At 38.2% G+C, this 19,602-nt stretch overlaps 1 protein-coding gene across 2 annotated transcripts in view; it reads left to right on the top strand.

The window, feature by feature from the left end:
- Positions 1-19,602, top strand: part of CDKAL1 (CDKAL1 threonylcarbamoyladenosine tRNA methylthiotransferase) — a 381,082-nt gene that overhangs the window by 170,878 nt on the left and 190,602 nt on the right. For both annotated transcript variants that reach the window (XM_005481774.4, XM_005481775.3), the window contains exon 9: positions 2,000-2,103. In XM_005481774.4, coding sequence (XP_005481831.2) covers positions 2,000-2,103 — 104 coding nt within the window. The remainder of the gene's footprint in view (positions 1-1,999; positions 2,104-19,602) is intronic.

Raw genomic sequence — 19,602 nt, 5'->3', positions numbered from 1 at the left:
CTTTGGAGTTTGCAAAGCACTAATCAGCTAGTCATGGAGATGCCAGACATCCTAATAGAAGACAAGATACATCCAAGTAGTAAACACAGTCTTGGAGCTGGTGACTTCATCAAAACCTGCCCTGTGCTATCTTTGCCTTTCTGATATTGTTTTGAAAGTACTCTGGTATTAGTTCCAGCTATGCTGTAGTTGGAACATTTGCCTTTTCTGGTACCTAAATGTTTTCTTTTCCTGTTCAATATCTCTATTGATGAAGGGATCAAGTGCATCCTCAGTAAGTCTGCAGATGACCGTAAAGTTGGGCTGGGGTGTGAATCTCCTGGAGGGTAGGAAGGGTCTGCAGAGGGAGCTGTACAGGCTGGGTTGGTGGGTCAAGGCCATCCTTAGGAATTTCAAAAAGGCCAAATGCTGGGTCCTGCACTTGGGATTACAATAACCCCTTGCAGTGCTACAGCTGGGGGAAGAGTGGGCAGAACACTGTCCCGTGGAAAAGCACCTGGGGATGCTGGTTCACAGTGGCTGAACAGGAGCCAGCAGTGCCCAGGTGGCCAAGAAGGCCAATGGCACCCTGGCCTGTGTCAGCAATGGCATGGCCAGCAGGACCAGGGCAGGGATTGTCCCTCTGTACTCAGCACTGGTGAGGCCACACCTCAAATCCTGTGTTCAGTTGTGGACCTCTCACTGCAAGGAGGAGATTGAGGGGCTGGTCTGTGTCCAGAGAAGTGGAACAGAGCTTGGGAAGAGTCAGGAGCACAAGCCTGGTGAGGAGCAGCTGAGGGAGCTGGGAGTTTTAGCCTGGAGAAAAGGAGGCTCTGGGAAGACCTTATCACCCTCTAGAGATGCCTGAAAGGAGAGTGTAGCCAAGTGGGGGTCACTTGCCAGGAAACCAGTGACAGGGCAAGAGGAAACGGCCTCAGCTATGCCAGGGGAGGTTGGAGATGGATATCAGGAAGAGCATCTTCACTAAAGTGTGGCCAGGCAGTGAAACAGGTTGCCCTGGGAAGTCGTAGAGTCACCATTCTTGGAAGTGTTCAAGAGATGAATGTAGCACTTAGTGCTGTGGTTTATTTGATACAGTGGTGATCAGTCAAATGTTGGACTTGATGATCTTGGAGGTCTCTTCCAGCCTTAAAGATTATATGATTTTATGAAGCTGTGGCCTGGACAGAATTTATGGTATTCTGGCAAGCATGAACAATAGAAATAATTTAAAAGAATTTTTTGGGGTCTGTGAGGTTTTTAAGGCGTGGGTTTAAATGCTTTAACCTGAAAAAACATAGAGCAATATCAGGTCTAAAAAGGGGAGAAGGGAAGAAAAGCGTAACAGGCTTACAATGAGAGGTAGTTTTTGTTTTTTTTGGTCTTTCCATCCTTGTACTCTGAATAAGTCTGCCTTTAATATATTGTCAGGTAAATTAAAAGCAATCACATTATTTCTTCATTTTCTTGTAGGAGTTTTCATTAGTTTTGCAGTCTTTTGTGCCAAACTCTCTTTTCTAGCTGGTGATTCTGTCTTCATTATGTTGTTTGTTCTATTTATAGGAGCCAAAGGAAAGTTGAAAAAATTAATGGAAATGTCTTTTTAAGTATACACACTTCTAGAAATCCACTTTCAGCCTTTTGGGACTTATTTCATTTACTTTCTTGTTCAGGTTGGATTTTTTATGTAATAGATGGATCGGAAACCTGGAGATTGATCTTTAGTAATAAAAAATTATTAACCTTATTGTACCTTTCTAAAAATATTTAAATTCCTACTCTTAGTTTTGTATGTGGTTCCTACTGATTGTTTTTCAAGTTTTCATATAGTTGTGAATGATACTTTAAGAAGTTAGGACAGCAAAACAGTTTTAAAACTATACCATTGATTTAAAAACAAAATACTACTATTTTCTGGTCATAGATATAAAAACTCATTTTTCCAGATGTACTTAATAAAAAAAGCTGTGCCTATAAAGGCTTCCTGGTTAGAAACTGAGAATTTTCATTTTCTGAACAGGTGTCTCAATGCATGTACCTACTGTAAAACTAAACACGCCAGAGGAGATCTAGCAAGTTATCCTATTGAAGAACTGGTGGACAGAGCCAAGCAGTCTTTTCAAGGTAAGAAATTTTATCCCTACAATAAAAGTCAGCCACTGAAGTATATCTGGGCTTACCTTCACACATAATAATTTGGGGTGTTCTTATTTGTAGTCATAGCTGTGTCTCGTGATGTCTTTGTGGTAGAAAGCCATGCTTTTGTTATAGTGTGCACATCTATTTGGAAAATGCAGTCTTTTAAGGAGTATTTTATTTTGATTTTGTATTGTTCAAGTGAATTTTTGTGCGTGGATCTTTTGGTGGTGATGTGGAAATGGTAAAATTTGTTCATTTTACTTTATCTCTAATTTCTTAAAGAAGGTGATGGAAACCTTTTTCATTCAGCTATGAAAATTTAATGAGCCTCCCAAGGATTCTTAAACCCTATTCAGCAATACATTGATTTTGCTGGTAGTTGATTTAGTGGAGACATCCTGGGGTCTTTCTGAGACCCATTCAAAGTTTATCAGCTTTTAACTTCAGTAGGATATTTGTAGTGTCACATGGATTCAATCAAATACTAAGTTTTTCCTGCAGTACACTATCTGGGGCCAGTATCTGCCTAAAGCTCTTGCATGTATGTTAGTTATGATAGATTTATTGTATCTTAGTATTTGTTCTTTAGATCTAAATTTTACCTGTGTTTCAAAAATACAGATTTCAAATTATGCCAGTATTCATTGTGAAGGCACAGGTAATGTTTGTTCCGTTTGTGTACCATTTTGAAGGACTGAAATGTACATTAAAAACACTCAGGTAATTCTGGTGTAGCAGCTTCTTCATCTTTGTATGGAATACTTTGAATCAAAAGGAGTAAATGCAACATTTGATGTCACATCCTCTGTGGATGCACAGACAGTGCATCCTCTGGGCTTCACTTATGGCTCTGAGAGTTGCAAATGTTCTAGTAAGAAGTCTCCAATGATTGAAAGTTTTTTTGAATCTATTCTTATTTAGGGATCCATAATGAATCTTACTTAGGCCAGTGATAAACTTTTGTTTATTCCTATCAGCTGTATGCAAGGAAACCCTTTTTCCTAATCAAAGCCCATATTCACAAATTCTAAGTTCTACATTATGCACACAGAAGGTTCTTGCTTAAAATTGAAAATGCCCTTTCCTTTCACTTGTGTGAAAAGCCAAGTACCTCTCTTTTCTTCTGAGAAGCTCATCTGTGATTTCCACTAATTTTTTCTTATTCCTTAGGTTTCTAGAATTAATGCTCTCATTGTTGTGCATTGGATTGGCTGTTAGGATTGTCTGGAATCCTGTCATGTCAGATTTCTTGGTTTAGTAGGATAAGTTTCTAAAACCTATATACATATTGTGAAATAATCAATAACTGAAATAGAGGATACATAAATGGGCTTGTTATTTTGTTGGAGAAGCAGCTAAGGAAACATTTTTCAGAAAGCTAGGAGTTTTCAGTAATATAAAACAGATTATTTTGAAATTGGCAAGTAGTTACTGAGCAGGAGAGAAGCTGCCATTTATAAGTAGCATAAGAAGTGTTACTCAGCACTGTATAGCTGTTCTAAAGAAACTTTGGACTATTCTTCAAGAAAGTATGACAAAGATAAGATGTGTAATAAGTCAGGCTTATGACCTTGTTTAAGTTAACTATCTAAATTTTATTTAGATTTATGGCATGTGTGGAAAGAAAAAACCCCAGACTTGTCTGTCCTGTTATAATTGTACTTATATACCATAAATTCCACATTGTATTAGCATAAAGATGTATTTACTTGGCATAATAACAAAGAAAACTCAAGTTTTGTTTGTCTTTGCAGACAATGAATGTGAGATTTTGGAAAGTATTTTCAACTTGAGTATTGTACATTTGGATTGAAAAATGAGTAATTCAATTCATGTGTTGTACTGTGGCCTTTATTATAAATATTGACTCTTTCAAAATAATTTGAATTCTAATGGAAAAAGTTGCCCTTAAGCTATTGTTTTGAAATTTCTTGAAGAAATGCTATGACGTTCCTCACAGCAGGCATCTCCAGGGAGTTCTATTCTTGTTTGGCCTTACACTACCACCTCTGTTAAAGGCCATAAGGAAAGAAGCAAGTATTTATTCAGTTGTAAAATGGCTTTGCCTCCAGCTTTCACATACTTAGAAATGGATGAAATAGTTAGATCCTTAGTTTGCAGTGCATGGAGAATTTATTACTGTCAGCTTGCTGCAGCTGTGGGCTGCAGAATCTTCATCAATCCAGTGAAAGACTTTAGCAATTCAAAGTCATTATTCAATTTTTTGCTGAGTTATTGAGCCACAATCTCTTCAACAATCACTTCTGTTTTCACAGAAGATGTACTGCTGAAGCTCTAGTTAAAAACAGGGAGGTACAGATGTGCCATGAAAAGTTTTTCCACTTCGAAAACTGATTGAAAAGAGATTGCTGAAATCACCACGATTGAACAAATATTAGCCTATTTCTTGTACTTTTTCAGCCTCTGAAATAAGCTGTTTTTCTTTTTGTATATTATTTTAATATCTTGAATTCAATGCAATGTGCAAAAAACTGTTGTAGATTTCTAGCACAGGCTGCATACTTTCATAATGCCTTGGACTAAGTGTTCAGTACTAAGGTGTACTGAAATTGAGGGGGTTTTTCATACTGTTGCATGGTTAATGTTTCCTCTCTGACCTCCATAATAGTTTTGAAGTTATAAGTAACATGAACTTGAATATTTCACAAAATTTCATTAAGAAAATAATCTATCTTAAGTTGAAAGTAGTTTTGTTCAGTTTTTTTCATTTTTTAACTTTAAAGGTTTTTTTCTGTGAACTTCAACTGTTAGTAAGTAGTCTAATTTTTTTTGCATGATCAGCCATGTAAAATCAGAATATATAGCAGAGTTCTGTAAGGAAAGCTAGTAAAAGAAAAAGTATTGTGAAATACAGTAGAGTGATCTTTGAGTGGAGAACAAATGTCTACTGTTAGGTTGTTTAGGCAGAGTTTTTCTACAGCTGATAGTACAGCGCTTTCTTTGTGTCATCAATTTATTAGTAAGTTTTTTCAAAATGTGCTGTGTCATGTTCAGTGCTGTATTTTAGGGGATTGCATTTACAGTTATGAGAGGGCTCTTTCTTTCCTGGGAAGAGAAACTTTATGAATCACAATGTGGTTTTGCTTAGTATATAAAGTGGAAGGCTAGGGGAGCTGCCATTGGTGAACAGTATTCCAAGGAGACACAAAAGTAAAACAAGCCTTTTGAATATTGTGTGGAGTGGGGTCCTGGGACGGCTTTGGCTAAATTGCAGGACTCGAAATTGATTTTTTTCCTTAAGTGGGGCTTTCATTGTTATAAAAAGCCTACATATTGTGAGAGGCTTTCTGGGCAAAGACAATACTTTATATTGCAAACAATTTTGGCTCATTCAGCAAACTAAATTAAAAATATAAATATTTTTTATGGAAGTAGTTGTTATTAATTCTAGTTTAGAATGAAAATCTTTTGTATGTAGCACTACAAAACTATACTTCTTAAGCATTGCATGTCTGTTGCAGATGGCAGGGAATATACTACTATTAATTATACACTTTGTAATTAACTACTACATTAGCTTACTTTATGGTAGCAGTCGAGGTGCTCAAATGAAAGTCAGTCTTGTCAGGAAACACTCTTCCTCAAACTATGTGGAACAATTGCCTCTGGATGGATAATTGTAGTGGCAAAATATCACTTATTTTTATTCCATTATTAGCATGATGATTCCCTGGCATGCATGGTGTTGAGTTCTGAATAGCACTTCTGTTAGGAAATCTTGGACAACGTGTAGCATTGCAAAGCAGGGAATACCAAAACTAAGATTCTGAGTCTTGAGTTTCATTAGTTGTCTTCAGCAATTATCCTAATCTGGTAGACCTAGGAGTGTTGAGAGCTTAAAAGAGATTAGTGTTAAATATTTTTATTTTTCTTTCTACAAGATTGCCATAAACAGGTATTTATGAGTGATGATAAGGATTGATTTTATATGAAATGATTGGTTTCTGGAGCTTTTCAGATGACTGTGAGCTTTGCTGAGGATCTCTGGTTTCAGCAGTTCTGATGAGGTACTGTCAAGACATTGTGCTTTATTCCTGGCAGCTGTTTTGTCCCTGCACAACTATCAGTAAATCCTCTGTATGATTTCAGGGCAGCTGGCAGTCATGAAAGGACAAATATGAAGTATTGGCCCTGTTTTAGTTTCCCACTGGTTAGCAGAAGCAGTACCAAAGCAGGATGCTTGGGCCATCCCTTGGTAGTGGGTTTTGTCTCTGAACACACTGAGAGAGAATGGGTGTCCAGTTATCCAGTGGAGCCTGGGCTGTGCACTCAGGGTCTTTGCAGAGTGGAAACTAACACTGTACAGAGAGAACTTGTGTCTGCAATCTGACCTAGAGAGAGAGAGGAGGGAGGAGAATGGTGGCTGTTTATCTACAGCCGATCTTTTCTGTCAGCCTTTCTGACTGACTTCCAGGGAATGTAGACTTTACTCTAACATTGCTCCTGAATTATTTTCATAATTTGAAATTGTGTTCCAGAGAGCTTGGGCTGCTGTATTTAAGACACTTTGATTAAAAAACTGTCTTTGTTTTGCTGTGCTTTTTGGGTATGGCTATTGAACTAGGGTTTTGTTCATTGTTGTTCTAAGGTTTATTAAAGTTCTTTCTGTATCGTTTTTTGTGTCTTATGAATGTTTCAAGTTTTTTTACTGCTGACTTTGCTAATGCACAGAATGCTTAGGCCAAGATAAATATTTTTGTACCAGCTTGTCATTTCATAGTTACATGGGATAGCATTATTAATTAGTTTTCATTGTCCACATGTATTTTCTATTTTTATTTTTTTAAAAGTTATAATCCTTTACTAGTGAGTAGAAGCAGCATCTCCAAGTATGTGTAACATATACAAACACATATAACCAATATCATATAGCCAAGAGATATTTTAAGGAATAAAAATATCTTTTCAGTAGTAAATTGCAGTATTGGAGATATTTTCCAGCTACTTTGAGTGAACAGTTCACAAGAAGAAAATTTAGTGAACTTTCTTCTTGGCTCTGGAGGAAATTCCCTGTTATCTTCTGGGTACATTTCTTTTACACAGTCACGCTGACCACTATATTACTGTTATTTCTGTTGTCTTCTGCATTTCCTGTTGCATAAAAGATTCCTTTGTATTATTTTAAATTTTACTTCAGAAATGTAGTGGCAATTACATTAAATTATTGGTATCTAGGTTTTTTTCCTCATTACTCTCTCAGCTTTTTGAGAAGGAAAGGGAGAGAGAATAGTGCTGATCCCTTTTCATCCAGTGTCAGGACACATGAGAATGGCTCAAAGCTACATCCTCGAGGGAGGTTTGGACTTCACATGAGGAAATATTTCTTTACCAAAAAGGCACTCAAACCCTGGAACAGGGTTCCTGAAGTGGTGGTCAATGCCCTGAGCTGGTCAGTGTTGAAGAAGCATTTGGACAACACCCTTATTAACACGCTTTAAATAAATTCCTGCATTCATTTTATTATGACAATTAACTACTGTGAAAATTTATCTGTGTGGATTTTATATTAATCTTTTATTTTATTAAAAGTTGTTGAATTTTAAAATATGATTTTTCTCTGCATGTTTTTCCTTTGTTTTGCATGCTTTTACTTGGCCTTTTGCAGTTAGCATTGAAGCCTCCTTCTGAGATGGCCAGATGTGAGCTGACTTTGAGCCAAAAGCCATGTAGCCATTCTTGTGCATGTGTAGTGTGTTGTGTGTGCAGTCAGTCCACTGCTGTCAGAATGCTTCAAACCCATTGCACATGCTGGGTGATAGACTCATGCAGAATAAATTCGGTGTTTTCAAGATCTGTTGCCAAAGGCTGATCACTCTGCAGTGCACTTGCAGTATGTTTGATGTTGTCATCAAAATATTAAACATACTGATCATCTCTGTGCCCTCTGGCCACAAAGGATTCTGGGATTCACAACATGCCACTGTTTTTCACAGAAACACTAAGAATCAGCAGAAGGCTCAGATTTAGTTTAATATGTTGTTAATATTTTCATTAAGGGTGTAGAACATGGCATCTTCTAATTTCATGGTTGCCAAGTACTTTTCACTAATATAATCTTGCTTCCATTTCCTTATAATTCTGTCAAACTTTAATTGATACTTCTAGTTAAGATCATCAAATAATTTGCAAGAATTACATTTGGGAAAACATGTTATTCCTGACAAGTTTAGAAACTAGAAAAACTTACTAAAAAGTTATAGAGCCCTTTGTGCCTTAGCATGGCAGATCAGATACTTTGTCCCAGGTCGCCTTTTTTAAAATTTTTTTTTAGTTTAATTTAATTTCATTTTTTTTCTTGGTTCAAAGGGGTTTTGTGGAGGCTCATTTGATTTTGCCTGTTGGATTTTGTAGGCATGCTCTGTACCTCAGTTTGGTTTTATGCATTATGTTTTTTTCCATTGCTGCCAAGTCTACTGTGATACTAGGCATCAGCAATGAGGAAGGAAAACCTCTTTCTATTTTGCTCCATGCATCACTTCTTCCACAGTTCATATAGGATTTAGTCCTGTCAAACAGCCTTGTGGAGCAAACATGCCGTAAGAGTTAATTTGCCAACAAATCATGCCCATGCCTCAATTAAGACACAAAAATGGATCACAATAGCTTTTGCAAGTATGCAGCATAACATGCAGAGCTGTAATTGGTCTGTTCACTTTAAAGGAAAACCACTTTGTCACTCATTGCTATTTGTATAATTGGGATTTTATTGTGCAAGTATTGTGTACCTGATACAAAAAATGTGGCCCCAAAGAGCTTGTAATGTAGCAGTGTAAACAACTGAAGGAGAGTAACACATGACTGCATCCGGAATAATAGGGGGTTGGTCATTGTATCTGCTGCCATGGCGTTGTCTCAGGTCTTGTATGGGATGACAGAGGAAAGTTTGGGGTTTAGTGAAGACTGGAGAGAAGATAATGCAGTAACAAGGAGTGGTCATTCATTTAATGAGGAGCTGTCACCCTAGAATTTGCAAAAAATCATGTTTCCATAAAGATTTTAATCAGGAGTCAAAGTCTCCATGGGCTGCCTTATGTTTCTGAAAGTAGTATTTTCTCCTCTGTGGGGATTATTATAAGCTTGAGTAGCTTTAAATAGATTATTTGGATGCCTTGAATTGTTTATCATACCATGGTTATCTGTTCCAAAACATAAAGCATATTAATGCTGTAACATGAAATAAAAGGCATATATTTTGAAGATCCGGACAATTGCTGCTTTAGGATGCTGTTCTGTCTCTAAGTGTTGCCAGAAATACATAGGTATTATCCAGAAGCTAACGTGCCAGATAAATTGAAACTGTTTCCAAAATGTCTGATAGCATGACCAGATAACCTTTCTGTCTCTATCAAACCTATTCTAGTAATGCTCCTTTTTTATAAAGTCTTTTGACTGTGCATGGGTTGTTGTACCTTCCAGTGTTGGAAATTAGGATTATAAATTATAAAGGAATGCTTACTTTGCATGCCTGACTAGGAATCCTAGAGACAATAAGACTCCACTAATCTCTTAGCTTTGGCAGTTTCAAGAACCAGAAAAGTCTAACAAAGGTTGTATTTTTTTCTTCAGCAGAAAGAAAGCCCCAATTTTTGGTCACATTTGCGATACGTAAATCAGTCTTCTCATTCCATTTTATTTTCCTACTCAAATATTTACATTTGTGTGTTAAAATCCTTGAATGACAGCCAGCCTGTTTAATTTTGTATTGGTATGAAAAAAGGTGCATTTTTGTGTGAAATAAAAGTGTAATCAAAAAGAGCCAAAGCAGAGATGTATACAATTCAAAATATTACTTGATCTTCAGCCTTAGGTTATAGTTTCAGCTGTACTTTCAGCAACCACTGCAAGTAGAAGGAGCATTTCTTGGCCATCTTTTCCCCTGCCTTTCCTCCTCCATCCATCCTCCCTGTTGCCCCCTTTTTTTTCATCCTTTCCTCAGGCCACCTGCTTTTTGGCTGGGAGAGTGTTCCTTGTGTGAATCAGGCTGGGGTGCTAACCTGGGGTAAAACTGAATGTGCTTTTAGAAACCTCACAGGGTGACATTAGTAACTGATACAAGCTGAATCTTCCCAGATGCTGACAGTGTGGAAGTACCACAATTCAGCAGTGTCCTAATGGAGCTAGCCTTTGGAGCAAAGGACTGGAGGGATGTCTGGGAAACCAGATGTAGTAATCTGCCCAAGCTTCTCTCTCTCATCACACAGCTGCTCTTTCCTAGGCCAGTTTAGCTGGCTTTTGGGGCGAGAAATGGTCCTACAAAGCTTCCTGTAATATTGGACACTCTGGGGTGTCTTCTCTCATCTTCAAGGACAGGAGATACCTGCTCCAGCTTAACTGGGGAAGGTGAAAAGAGAGGGTTGAGACACACTCTAGTCTTCATGCTTTTTAACAGAATGTTTGGCTCACTTGTGGTTTCTTCAGAAGAGATCATCAGTCTGATGTTTGCTTGAAATTATTTTTTCTTTTTTTTTTGAAAATTTGTTTATGTTATACAAGAGTAGTGTATGTTATATTCTTTCCATGCTTATTTAATGGAACAGCAGCATAAAAAAGCTGGGTAGCATTACTTGCTTGTTAATTTTATTTATAAATTAATTTTTGCTAAGTTTGCGTTATTTGAAATGGAGCATAAACCACAGAATTCAGTAATGTCAAAGCCAGTTGTTAACTCTTTACCAGGCATATTAAGTTGGTTCTGTGTGTATTTAGTCTTGAATTTAAAAAGACTTGGAATTAAAGTATGATGTATCTTTTAAATAAATGTGATTTTCAGAGGGGGAAGGTTTTTATCTTTAAATTTGTTTGAAAATGGAAGTTTGGTTTTATGTGGCTTCTTAACCATAGAGGTACTGGAATTTTTCCACTCCTTGCAAATATTTCTTTTGCTATAGGAACTTGTATTTCTTTGATACTTCACTCATGTATTTACTGCTGGTTTTGTTAAACCTGGATTATAAATCCTTCCAAAACATTATAAGAGTATTCTCGGGGTCAGTTTTGCATATTATGCTGCAATCAGCTGCCTGAAGCTTTCTATAGCTCCTGTGAATATATCATGAGCAGTTTCTACTGTCAAACAGATTTGGTAACTAGAATCCAAATCATTAATTTAACAAATCTGATGCACTGTGTTGCACCATGCATCTACCAAGTTAAGGTCATCATTAATGTCATGTTAATGTCATACATCCAAAGGTAATTTATCAGAATGCAGCAGTGATTCCTTTTATCATCTGGTAAGTAGTCTGCTGCTGGACAGCTTGTGTAGGAGCAAGCCTTAGCTGTTCTGTGCCACTGAAACCTTCTGCTCATAAGATTACTCAAGATCTTCTGCTAACTTCTTTTTCTTTTTTTGCTATGGGGGTGTGAAGGAGAGATTTTTTTTTAGGAATTGGGGTTGTGACAGAACTAGGACCTCTCAGCATAAATTCTGCCTACCTACTTTCTGTGTTTTTGTTCATGGGCTAAATGAGTCATGTGTGCCCCACTACCCCTTCTGCTGCAAGGTGACCAGTGTGCTGACTACTTAAAATGAACAGCAGTGCTGGATGTCTCAACCCATATCAGGTTCCAAGGCATTATATGAAACTAGCAAAGGCCAAGTTCAGAAGAAATTGTTGTTAGATTCTTAATCGCATAGTGTGGTTAAAACTGAGAAAGCCCCTAGCATGAGACCTTATTTTGTTTGAAGGGAAGCCCTGATGAAGGCAGTAATGGTGCATCTGACTCCATCTTCTCAGAAGGCTAATTTATTACTTTATGATACTATATTTTATTAAAGAATACTACACTGTACTAAAGAATACAGAAAAGATACTTACTGAATGCTAAAAATCTAATAATGAAAACTCGTTACTCTTTCCAGAGTCTCGACACAGCTTGGCCCTGGTTGGCCAATGAGTCAAAACAACTCACACCAGAATCCAATGAAACAATCTCCAAACACATTCCATACAGGAGAAGCAAATGAGATAAGAATTGTTTTCCTTTTCTCTGAGGCTTCTCAACTTCCCAGAAAAATCGTGGACGAAGGGAGTTTTTCAGAGAATGTGAGTGCCACAGGACGTAGTGGAAGTTTGAGCATTTGGAAGAAATAGGACAGAGGCATGGAAGAAGAATCTATTTTTTAAAATCTTAACAAATCTTCTGTCAAGTGTTGCAATTTTCTGAGTATTCAGCAAATCATTTATGCATTTATACTCTCCACTAAGCATTCTGTGGGAGAAGGCTCTAGGCTAAGCTGACTAATGGTCTTACTTTTGGCTATTCTTAAACTGTATCTCAGCAAGTCACTCATTTCCCCCAGTGTACTTTATATAAAATGTGCCTTATGCTTTTAGTATTGCTCTCAATCACCTTTTGTAATGAAGTGGAGGTTGGGTTTTATGGTGATCCTCTTGACATGTTGTGCAATACCACTGTGACTCAAGGCCATGCCATCTCTGTATCTAGTGTTAATATAAGATTGTAACTTTTGAGATTAATTTAATTGGAAGCTAAGAGCTGTTTTGATCTGAGATAACTTTCTTTCAGAGACCTTTAAGAGTGTTATGTGATTAAGTGATAAAGGTGCAGTTTACAGAAGCAAGAGACTGCAACATCAAGCAACTCAACTCACAGCATTTCTCAGGTGTAAAGTGTAAGTTATAAAAAGAAATTGTCTAATCTTTCATGCTGTAGTCAGTGAGGTCATGGTGAGAGTAAAACTGTGGGTGGTGATGAGCCCAGATGTGACGGGGAGAGAATGTTGAGAGACTACTAAAAGTAACTTATAAAAAACAAATTTGTAGGATTGGGCCCAGAGATGAGATGGATCTCTCTCATGGTTAACTATTGTCCCTTCTTTCTTTTAACCTTCCCTTGAGTACCTCCTACTAAGTTAAGGAAAAAGTCAGTATGTGCTAAAATATTTTGATGCCAGCTTTAGACATAATGCTACAGTGATTGTGATTGTTCATGAAATAATAGGACAGGAATAAGTAGAAGAAAACATTACTCATATGCTGCTCTGTCATCATTCATACCATGTAATACAAAGACCAATCGAGCAACACTTTTTTTAAACAAAATGTTTTCTGCAGCTTTAGCAGCCTTCTGAAGGCTGTTATATTTATTGTATTGGATGCATTAGGGGCTTTTTTCATTAGACAAGACATGGCTGCAGTTTTTCTTATCTTAAAAGCCTCTCACATATGCAAGTGTCTGCATTCAAATATTTGATGTTCTTATTACATGCTACAGAAGTGACAATTTAGGTGCTTTTCGTACTGGTGCATTTTAGGGAGCTCTTTGGCCTCTCTAGTCTAAATCCAAAGAAAATAAACCTTAAAATGCACTTAAGACCCACGTTGTACAATTTGGCAAGCTCAGATATTAGGGAGATGGCTCTTATGCACAGTTTGGTTGTATGTGGAAATAGATTAGGAGCAATCATGATGAATGACACAATTTCTGCAATATCACTCTATGAAAATAAAAGCTATGATTTGTACAGATGTGTGGGACTCCTGATGTGCACACCAGGGTGTCTTGATGGCTTTAATAGATGCCGTTTTAATGCTGTGTACGTTGTGCAAAAGTACTGAAATCTGAAATTCAAATATTGCACGTAAGCTAGGTGTAAGAGCTGTCAGTGAAAATACTTGAGAACCTCTAGGAAGGCACCTGTGAGAACAAGTTGTTTCTGAACAAGTTGCTTCTGCTTTAGTTTAGTATAGATGTATTTGTGACCTGTTCATGGTTTGTTTTCATATATGGGCCCTGCCCTAAAGAAAAAAAAGGAAAAAATAACGCTCTTGTTCCTAGTTTATTTGTAAACCAGGTCAGATACCCTTGATTAGCTCTCAGCTGGAGCATAATTTAAATCCTGACAGATTGAACCTAAACAGCAGGCTTTTTTCAGATCAGCCAGAAGATTTGGGGGGGGGGGGGGGGGTGGGGAGAAGAAGAAAAGCTATTTTCAGTCCACAAGCAGTACAACAGTGCCGAATAAATCTGCAACTGTTAATGAATAGCTATTTCAAATATTTACAGGAGGCTAAAGAAAAGAAGATTGGCATCCAAGGCAGCTGTGCCCAGGGAGAGCTATTAAAAATAAACGTGATAAATGATGTTCAAGTGCTTGTAGAGCTGTCAAATATCAGAGGTACTCAAAGTGGAAAGTGTTTATACTCTATGGCCATGCTGCTAGGTATTCTGGACGGGGATATTTTTTCCAAATTTTTTTGCAAAATTGACTTAGCAGATCAAAAGGGGAGAGAGGATCTAATGCAAAACTTTCCAGAACCTTTAACTTTTTGCTGCATTAAAATACACAAGTGCTTATTTGCTGTGTAGATGAGAAATTAATTTCTTTTATACATTTAATTATTTCTACAAGAACCCATTTCTTTAGTCGCGATTTGTAATATAAAAATGCTACGAGAGTTTATGCTTGTAACAAAATCCATTACTTAATTTAATGAGTCTTTCAGTCTTCTGTATCAGTAGATGATAATGATGAGAGTCTGTGACTGTTGCACTGGTTTTGAGCACAACTTGAAAAATTGTATATACATAATAAACTATGAACTTCATGTGCTTTTGTACACAGAGACCTTATTCTCTGGTAGTGTAGAAAGTTTTTATACCAATTTTTAGTTCTGAGTTTAGTGTATGTCTGTTGACTGGAAACTTTTTAGCAGAGTGTCATGGTTTGAGCCTGGCACAGAGCCAGTGCCCCCATGAAAATGCCCTCACCCTGGTGTCTGCTGTGAGATGTGACCAGGAATAAGCAAAACAGGCTTTAGCTTAAACATAAAGAACACTTTATTACCTAAACTACAGGAAAATAGGGAAAGACTATAAGGAAAAGAAAAAAAAATTGAAAACCTTACAAAAACCACTTTCCTCCTCCCCACTACCTGACTTTTCCAATCCGATACATTCTCCCAAAACACCAACTGCCCAGCCCGGCACGACACTTTAGTATACTCAAACTTCAGTTCATGAAGAGGAAAGGAGTCCTTCTTGTTCCATAGGCTTCTCCTGGAAACACACTGAAACCTCGTGTGCTTCTCTGTCACTTCGGCACCGCCCAGAAAAAAAGTCCTTTTGCCGCTTGTGACATCTTCCTTCCATGCCCAGTGCTCTCACCACTGACGCATGGACCAGAGCTGCTTTTAGGGTTGTCTTTCAAGGATGCCTTGTCTCACTCCAAAAAGGCACAGTCTCTGCTTTGGGACATCTGTCCCCCCCATATTTTTCCAACCCCCTGGGGCCGGGGGGTCCTCACGAATGAACCCTCCTGGTTTTGAGCCACTGCTTCCCCCTAAATGCAGTCTCTGTGTCACAGGAACAACTGAGTCCATGGCCACAAGAAAAGTCCAGCCAAAAGGCCACTCCAAATCATCTCTTCCCATTCAATCATCTCCACGTTCTTCGGGCCAGGTCCTTGTCTCATCTCATCTCTTATCTCCCTTCTTATTCAGCTTCGAGGAGGATTAGCATTTTTGCAAGGCCCCAATCATGAAAGAAAGGGGTTAAAACTTTCAGTCTCTGTCTGTCCCGGAGCGGCACTCCCACACACGCTGCCCACACGCTGCCGCTCCGGCCGGGCACTCTTCCCCCCCCCTTCTCCTCCTGGGCCGGCTGCTATCACATTCGGTGTCGCCGGCTCTCTCTCTCTCTCTCTCTCTCTCTCTCTCTCTCTCTCTCCTGGGGGGGGGAATGGCTGCCCGAGGGCTGACTCCCTGGGATCTTCCACCCTTCCATCCTCGAAGCCCCCTCACCTCCCATCTCTGTCCAGGCCCAGGGCCTACCACGTGGCTGCCCCTCCCCCGCCCAGCAGCAGCGACTGGACAGGGGAGGGTGATCTGACCTCTTCGCCGCGACGTCCCAAGAGAGAGTGCCAAGGGCAGTGCCCTGCTTTTTAACCCCTGTGTATTCTCGGAGGTGTGTCCAAACCCCACTGGCTACACCAGGTGCCAGTCTCAAACCCAAAACCTTCATTGGTTTGACCACAGCTTCCCAGAATTCCCACTCCTTCCTGGTCAAACCACCACACAGAGACATTTTATTTTTTTACTTTGCTGTGAAAATAGTTTATCAGAAGCTGTCAGGCTGGTGACAAAAACTTGATGCCTTCTATGCTCGAGATATACCAAGTGCAAAGGACATGGAAAGCATGTCATTACTTACAGGATGCTCTAGTGCAAATCATGATTTTTGTGTATGGATATTGCTTTCTTTCCTCTTGTAATTTATTTTTCCCTTTTCAAAAATGAATTAGAGAAAGTGATGGTAAAATTAGATTCCAGCTTGTCTTAGAAACAAGTTCTGGTCCTGTGTTTTAGGGGTAGGCAAACATGGAGTACATGTAACTCATGTATTTGTAGTGGAACACTGCAGCAGGCCCATGTGTTACAGTGACAAGGATTGCTGACTTGCACATGCATAAATGCCTGTCCTTTAGAGCCAAAATTCCCTGTGGAATGAAAGTGGCTCACCTGTTTTAACCCATTGTGGAGAACAGGCTAAATGGTGTCAGTTTTATATTTGGAGTCTCGAGCTTTGGAAGAGTTTCTTAGATTAAGTGTCTGCTGTTGTCACAATGAAGAGGAAGAGGAAATTTGAATGCATCCCATTCCTTAACCTGAAGACATCTTCAATGTTATGAAAATGCCTTCACAGTTTCCTCAGAAAGTAAGTTTTAGCAAAACCTGCCAAATCTACTTCTTATCAAATTGTGGTAAGCAACCACAGTGTGTGATGGTGGAAAAAAATGGGACCTACCTAAGCCTGAAATTTTCCTCCTTTTTCAGGTTTTATCTTCCCATGCAATAGCAGATGTAATATATACCACTTTAATGTACCCCTGCATAACAGCAAAGTTTCCTAAAACGATCAAGGAGACAGCAAACTCTGGATCAGTTTCCTTCATATGGAGGCATTGTAGGTCACTGGGCAGTGGTTTGAAAGCTAACACAGTGTTAGATATTGAAAAGATTGTGGCTGTCATAGCCCAACTTCCCTTCAGTCACCTGTAGTTAAGCATGCCTGATTGCCTGATCTCCTAAATGGATCTCCTGCTAGTTAAACTACTTTTATTTCTTCAGGACTGTAATGCTGTGCTGTATGGGGTGCAACCCCTGAGTCACTTTAGGACACTAATGTATAAATATCTCAAGTGAAATTCTGTGGTTGTACCATGTAAACCAGACCTCAGAAATCTGTGAGACATGTTTTGTGAATTTTGAAGGAGAAATCTCAGTTGTCTTTGTCACTTTTAAAACGTCTGTGTGGTTTGAGTAAGCAGTTCTCATCTACCTAAATATTACTGCCCTGCTCGGAGCAAGAAGTGGCATTTTAGAGTAGAACAAGGTGTTCTCCCTTAACTAGATTTTTTTGAAGGTTTGCTTTGCAGTTAGCTCATCAGAATCTAGACTTTAACCTTCTGTATGTGGTAAAACCTCAAAAATTTCCAAATTACTTAAGGGAAGGAATAGGTAATGGTTAGGGAAATAAAGCTGTTTGAAGGCTTCGACAGACATGTATGTCAAAATAAAAATTTTTGTATATAGGTGAAACATATATGATTTTTAATCTGTATGAATAGTCTGCAGGGCAGGAAAATCCAGTTTATCCAGCTGCCTTTTTTCCCCCCAATTCCTTTTTGGCTGCACAGTAGGAATCCTACTCATTACAGAGTAGGCCTTTTCATTGCCTTTGGATAAACAGTAAGCTGACATATTTTTCAAACAAGAGTTGAACGTTAGTAGTAGGACTTTAAAAAAAATTTAATTTTTAACCTGCGGAGTCTTACTGAAAGAAAGTGACAGATACTCTTAGCAGTCATTTAACAGAGGTCTATCTTATGCAAGTAGTACATAATACTCTTCAAGCAGTAAAGCTTACCTTTATGTATTTAAAGTAAAATTTGTATGAGCGGCATTACTGATACAAGCAAGTGTTTTATTAGTATGTGATTCTCCTTCAGCCTGTGCTCAGTGTTGTTATATAAACACAGATGACATGAACAGAATTTTGTTAGAACACATTTTATCATAGCAAGCTTAATAAATAGGGTTTCTAATTGGAGAAAGTGAAAGAGGAAGGGTTAATGAAGAGTTCAAGCAAGTTCAGTTTCATTACCAGTAGCAAAGACATTTTTGCTCAGAAACTCTGGAGTTTTTAAAGGCCTTGTGGTTAATCCATGAAGATATATTTCATAGATTTCACTGGGCATACATGTACTTGCAGACTGCTGCAATAATTCCTAACAGTAAATGCAGATGTAAATATCAAGTGCCTTCAAACACTGGAAGGGTGTAGGAGAGTTATCTTTTATCCTTTAGTTCTTTCCAGTTTCTGCAAATAGAGTAGATTATTCTGTCTTCCATACAAGAAGCTTCATATCATGCTTGGGTGTAGAAGGGAGAGATTCAAATGGCACGTCTGGACAAAATTTACAGCATCATGGGAGTGATTTCTTTGGACATGTTTGCTACAGTTCCCCCATCATACCCCCTACTGAAAACAGCAAACATTATCTAGGATATTGTGTCACATCTGCCACGGGCAGATCCAGCTAAGCTGACTTCAGTAAAACTACCCAGAGCACTTGTCTAAAAGTAATTAATGTTGCCCTGCACCAGATTTTCTGCTGTGAAGAACACTCTATTATTTTACCATTCCATTTCTTTTTCCTTCTTTGTGAATGTGCTAGAAGCTGCATCTGGCTATATTTTTCCCAGGCTGCAGCAGTGAGACAGAACAGTAGTGTTGCAGAAAACCCTTAGTATCCTGAGCAGAGGCAGAGAAGGAAATAAAACTAGCATTAATTTCTCTGTTGCTGTCCTTCCCAAAATTTGAGGAGTGTAAGCTGGATGGCCTTGAAGATGCAGGGAGGGGAAACTTCAGCTACTCAACTTCCTCTCTTAGGTGGAAAATTTTTTGCAATCACAGGGATAGAAAATTTCTTCAAACTATGAGAGTTTGAATACGGAAGCATAAGCTAGTAGATTTTCTTTTTAATGCTTTAGAGCACAATATGAAGTTCTTTCTGAAGAAGGAGAAATAAATCATCTTTTGTTAAGTATGTTTGGTCCTTTAAGTATTCCAATCAGTAAGGTGTCGTCAAACAAATAGCATTTTAAAATTTCTAGTCCGCTGTGGCAAAATATTTCTTCACAGCAAATAATAAAATGAAACTTCTCTAAGGATATTGAAGTCCTCTTCATGCTTGGTTATCATAAACAGTATCTTTCACTGTAACTTAATTTTTAAAGTACCTAAGTCAGTATTACTGTGTTAAGAAATGGATCATTTTAAAGGTTACAGGAATTTTATTTACATGTAAGAGCTGTGAAGATTTTATTTTTTTTCCCCAGTCCCGTCCCCACTGCAAATCTTGCTTTATAAAGCACTTATAAAGCATTCTTACATGTATTTTAATGCATTTAAAAATATTTAATTATTTTAATTTGC

The sequence above is a fragment of the Zonotrichia albicollis genome, chromosome 1 (assembly GCF_047830755.1).
Source record: "Zonotrichia albicollis isolate bZonAlb1 chromosome 1, bZonAlb1.hap1, whole genome shotgun sequence".
In the NCBI taxonomy this organism is placed as follows: domain Eukaryota; kingdom Metazoa; phylum Chordata; class Aves; order Passeriformes; family Passerellidae; genus Zonotrichia; species Zonotrichia albicollis.
This window is presented reverse-complemented; position numbering and strand designations above follow the sequence as displayed.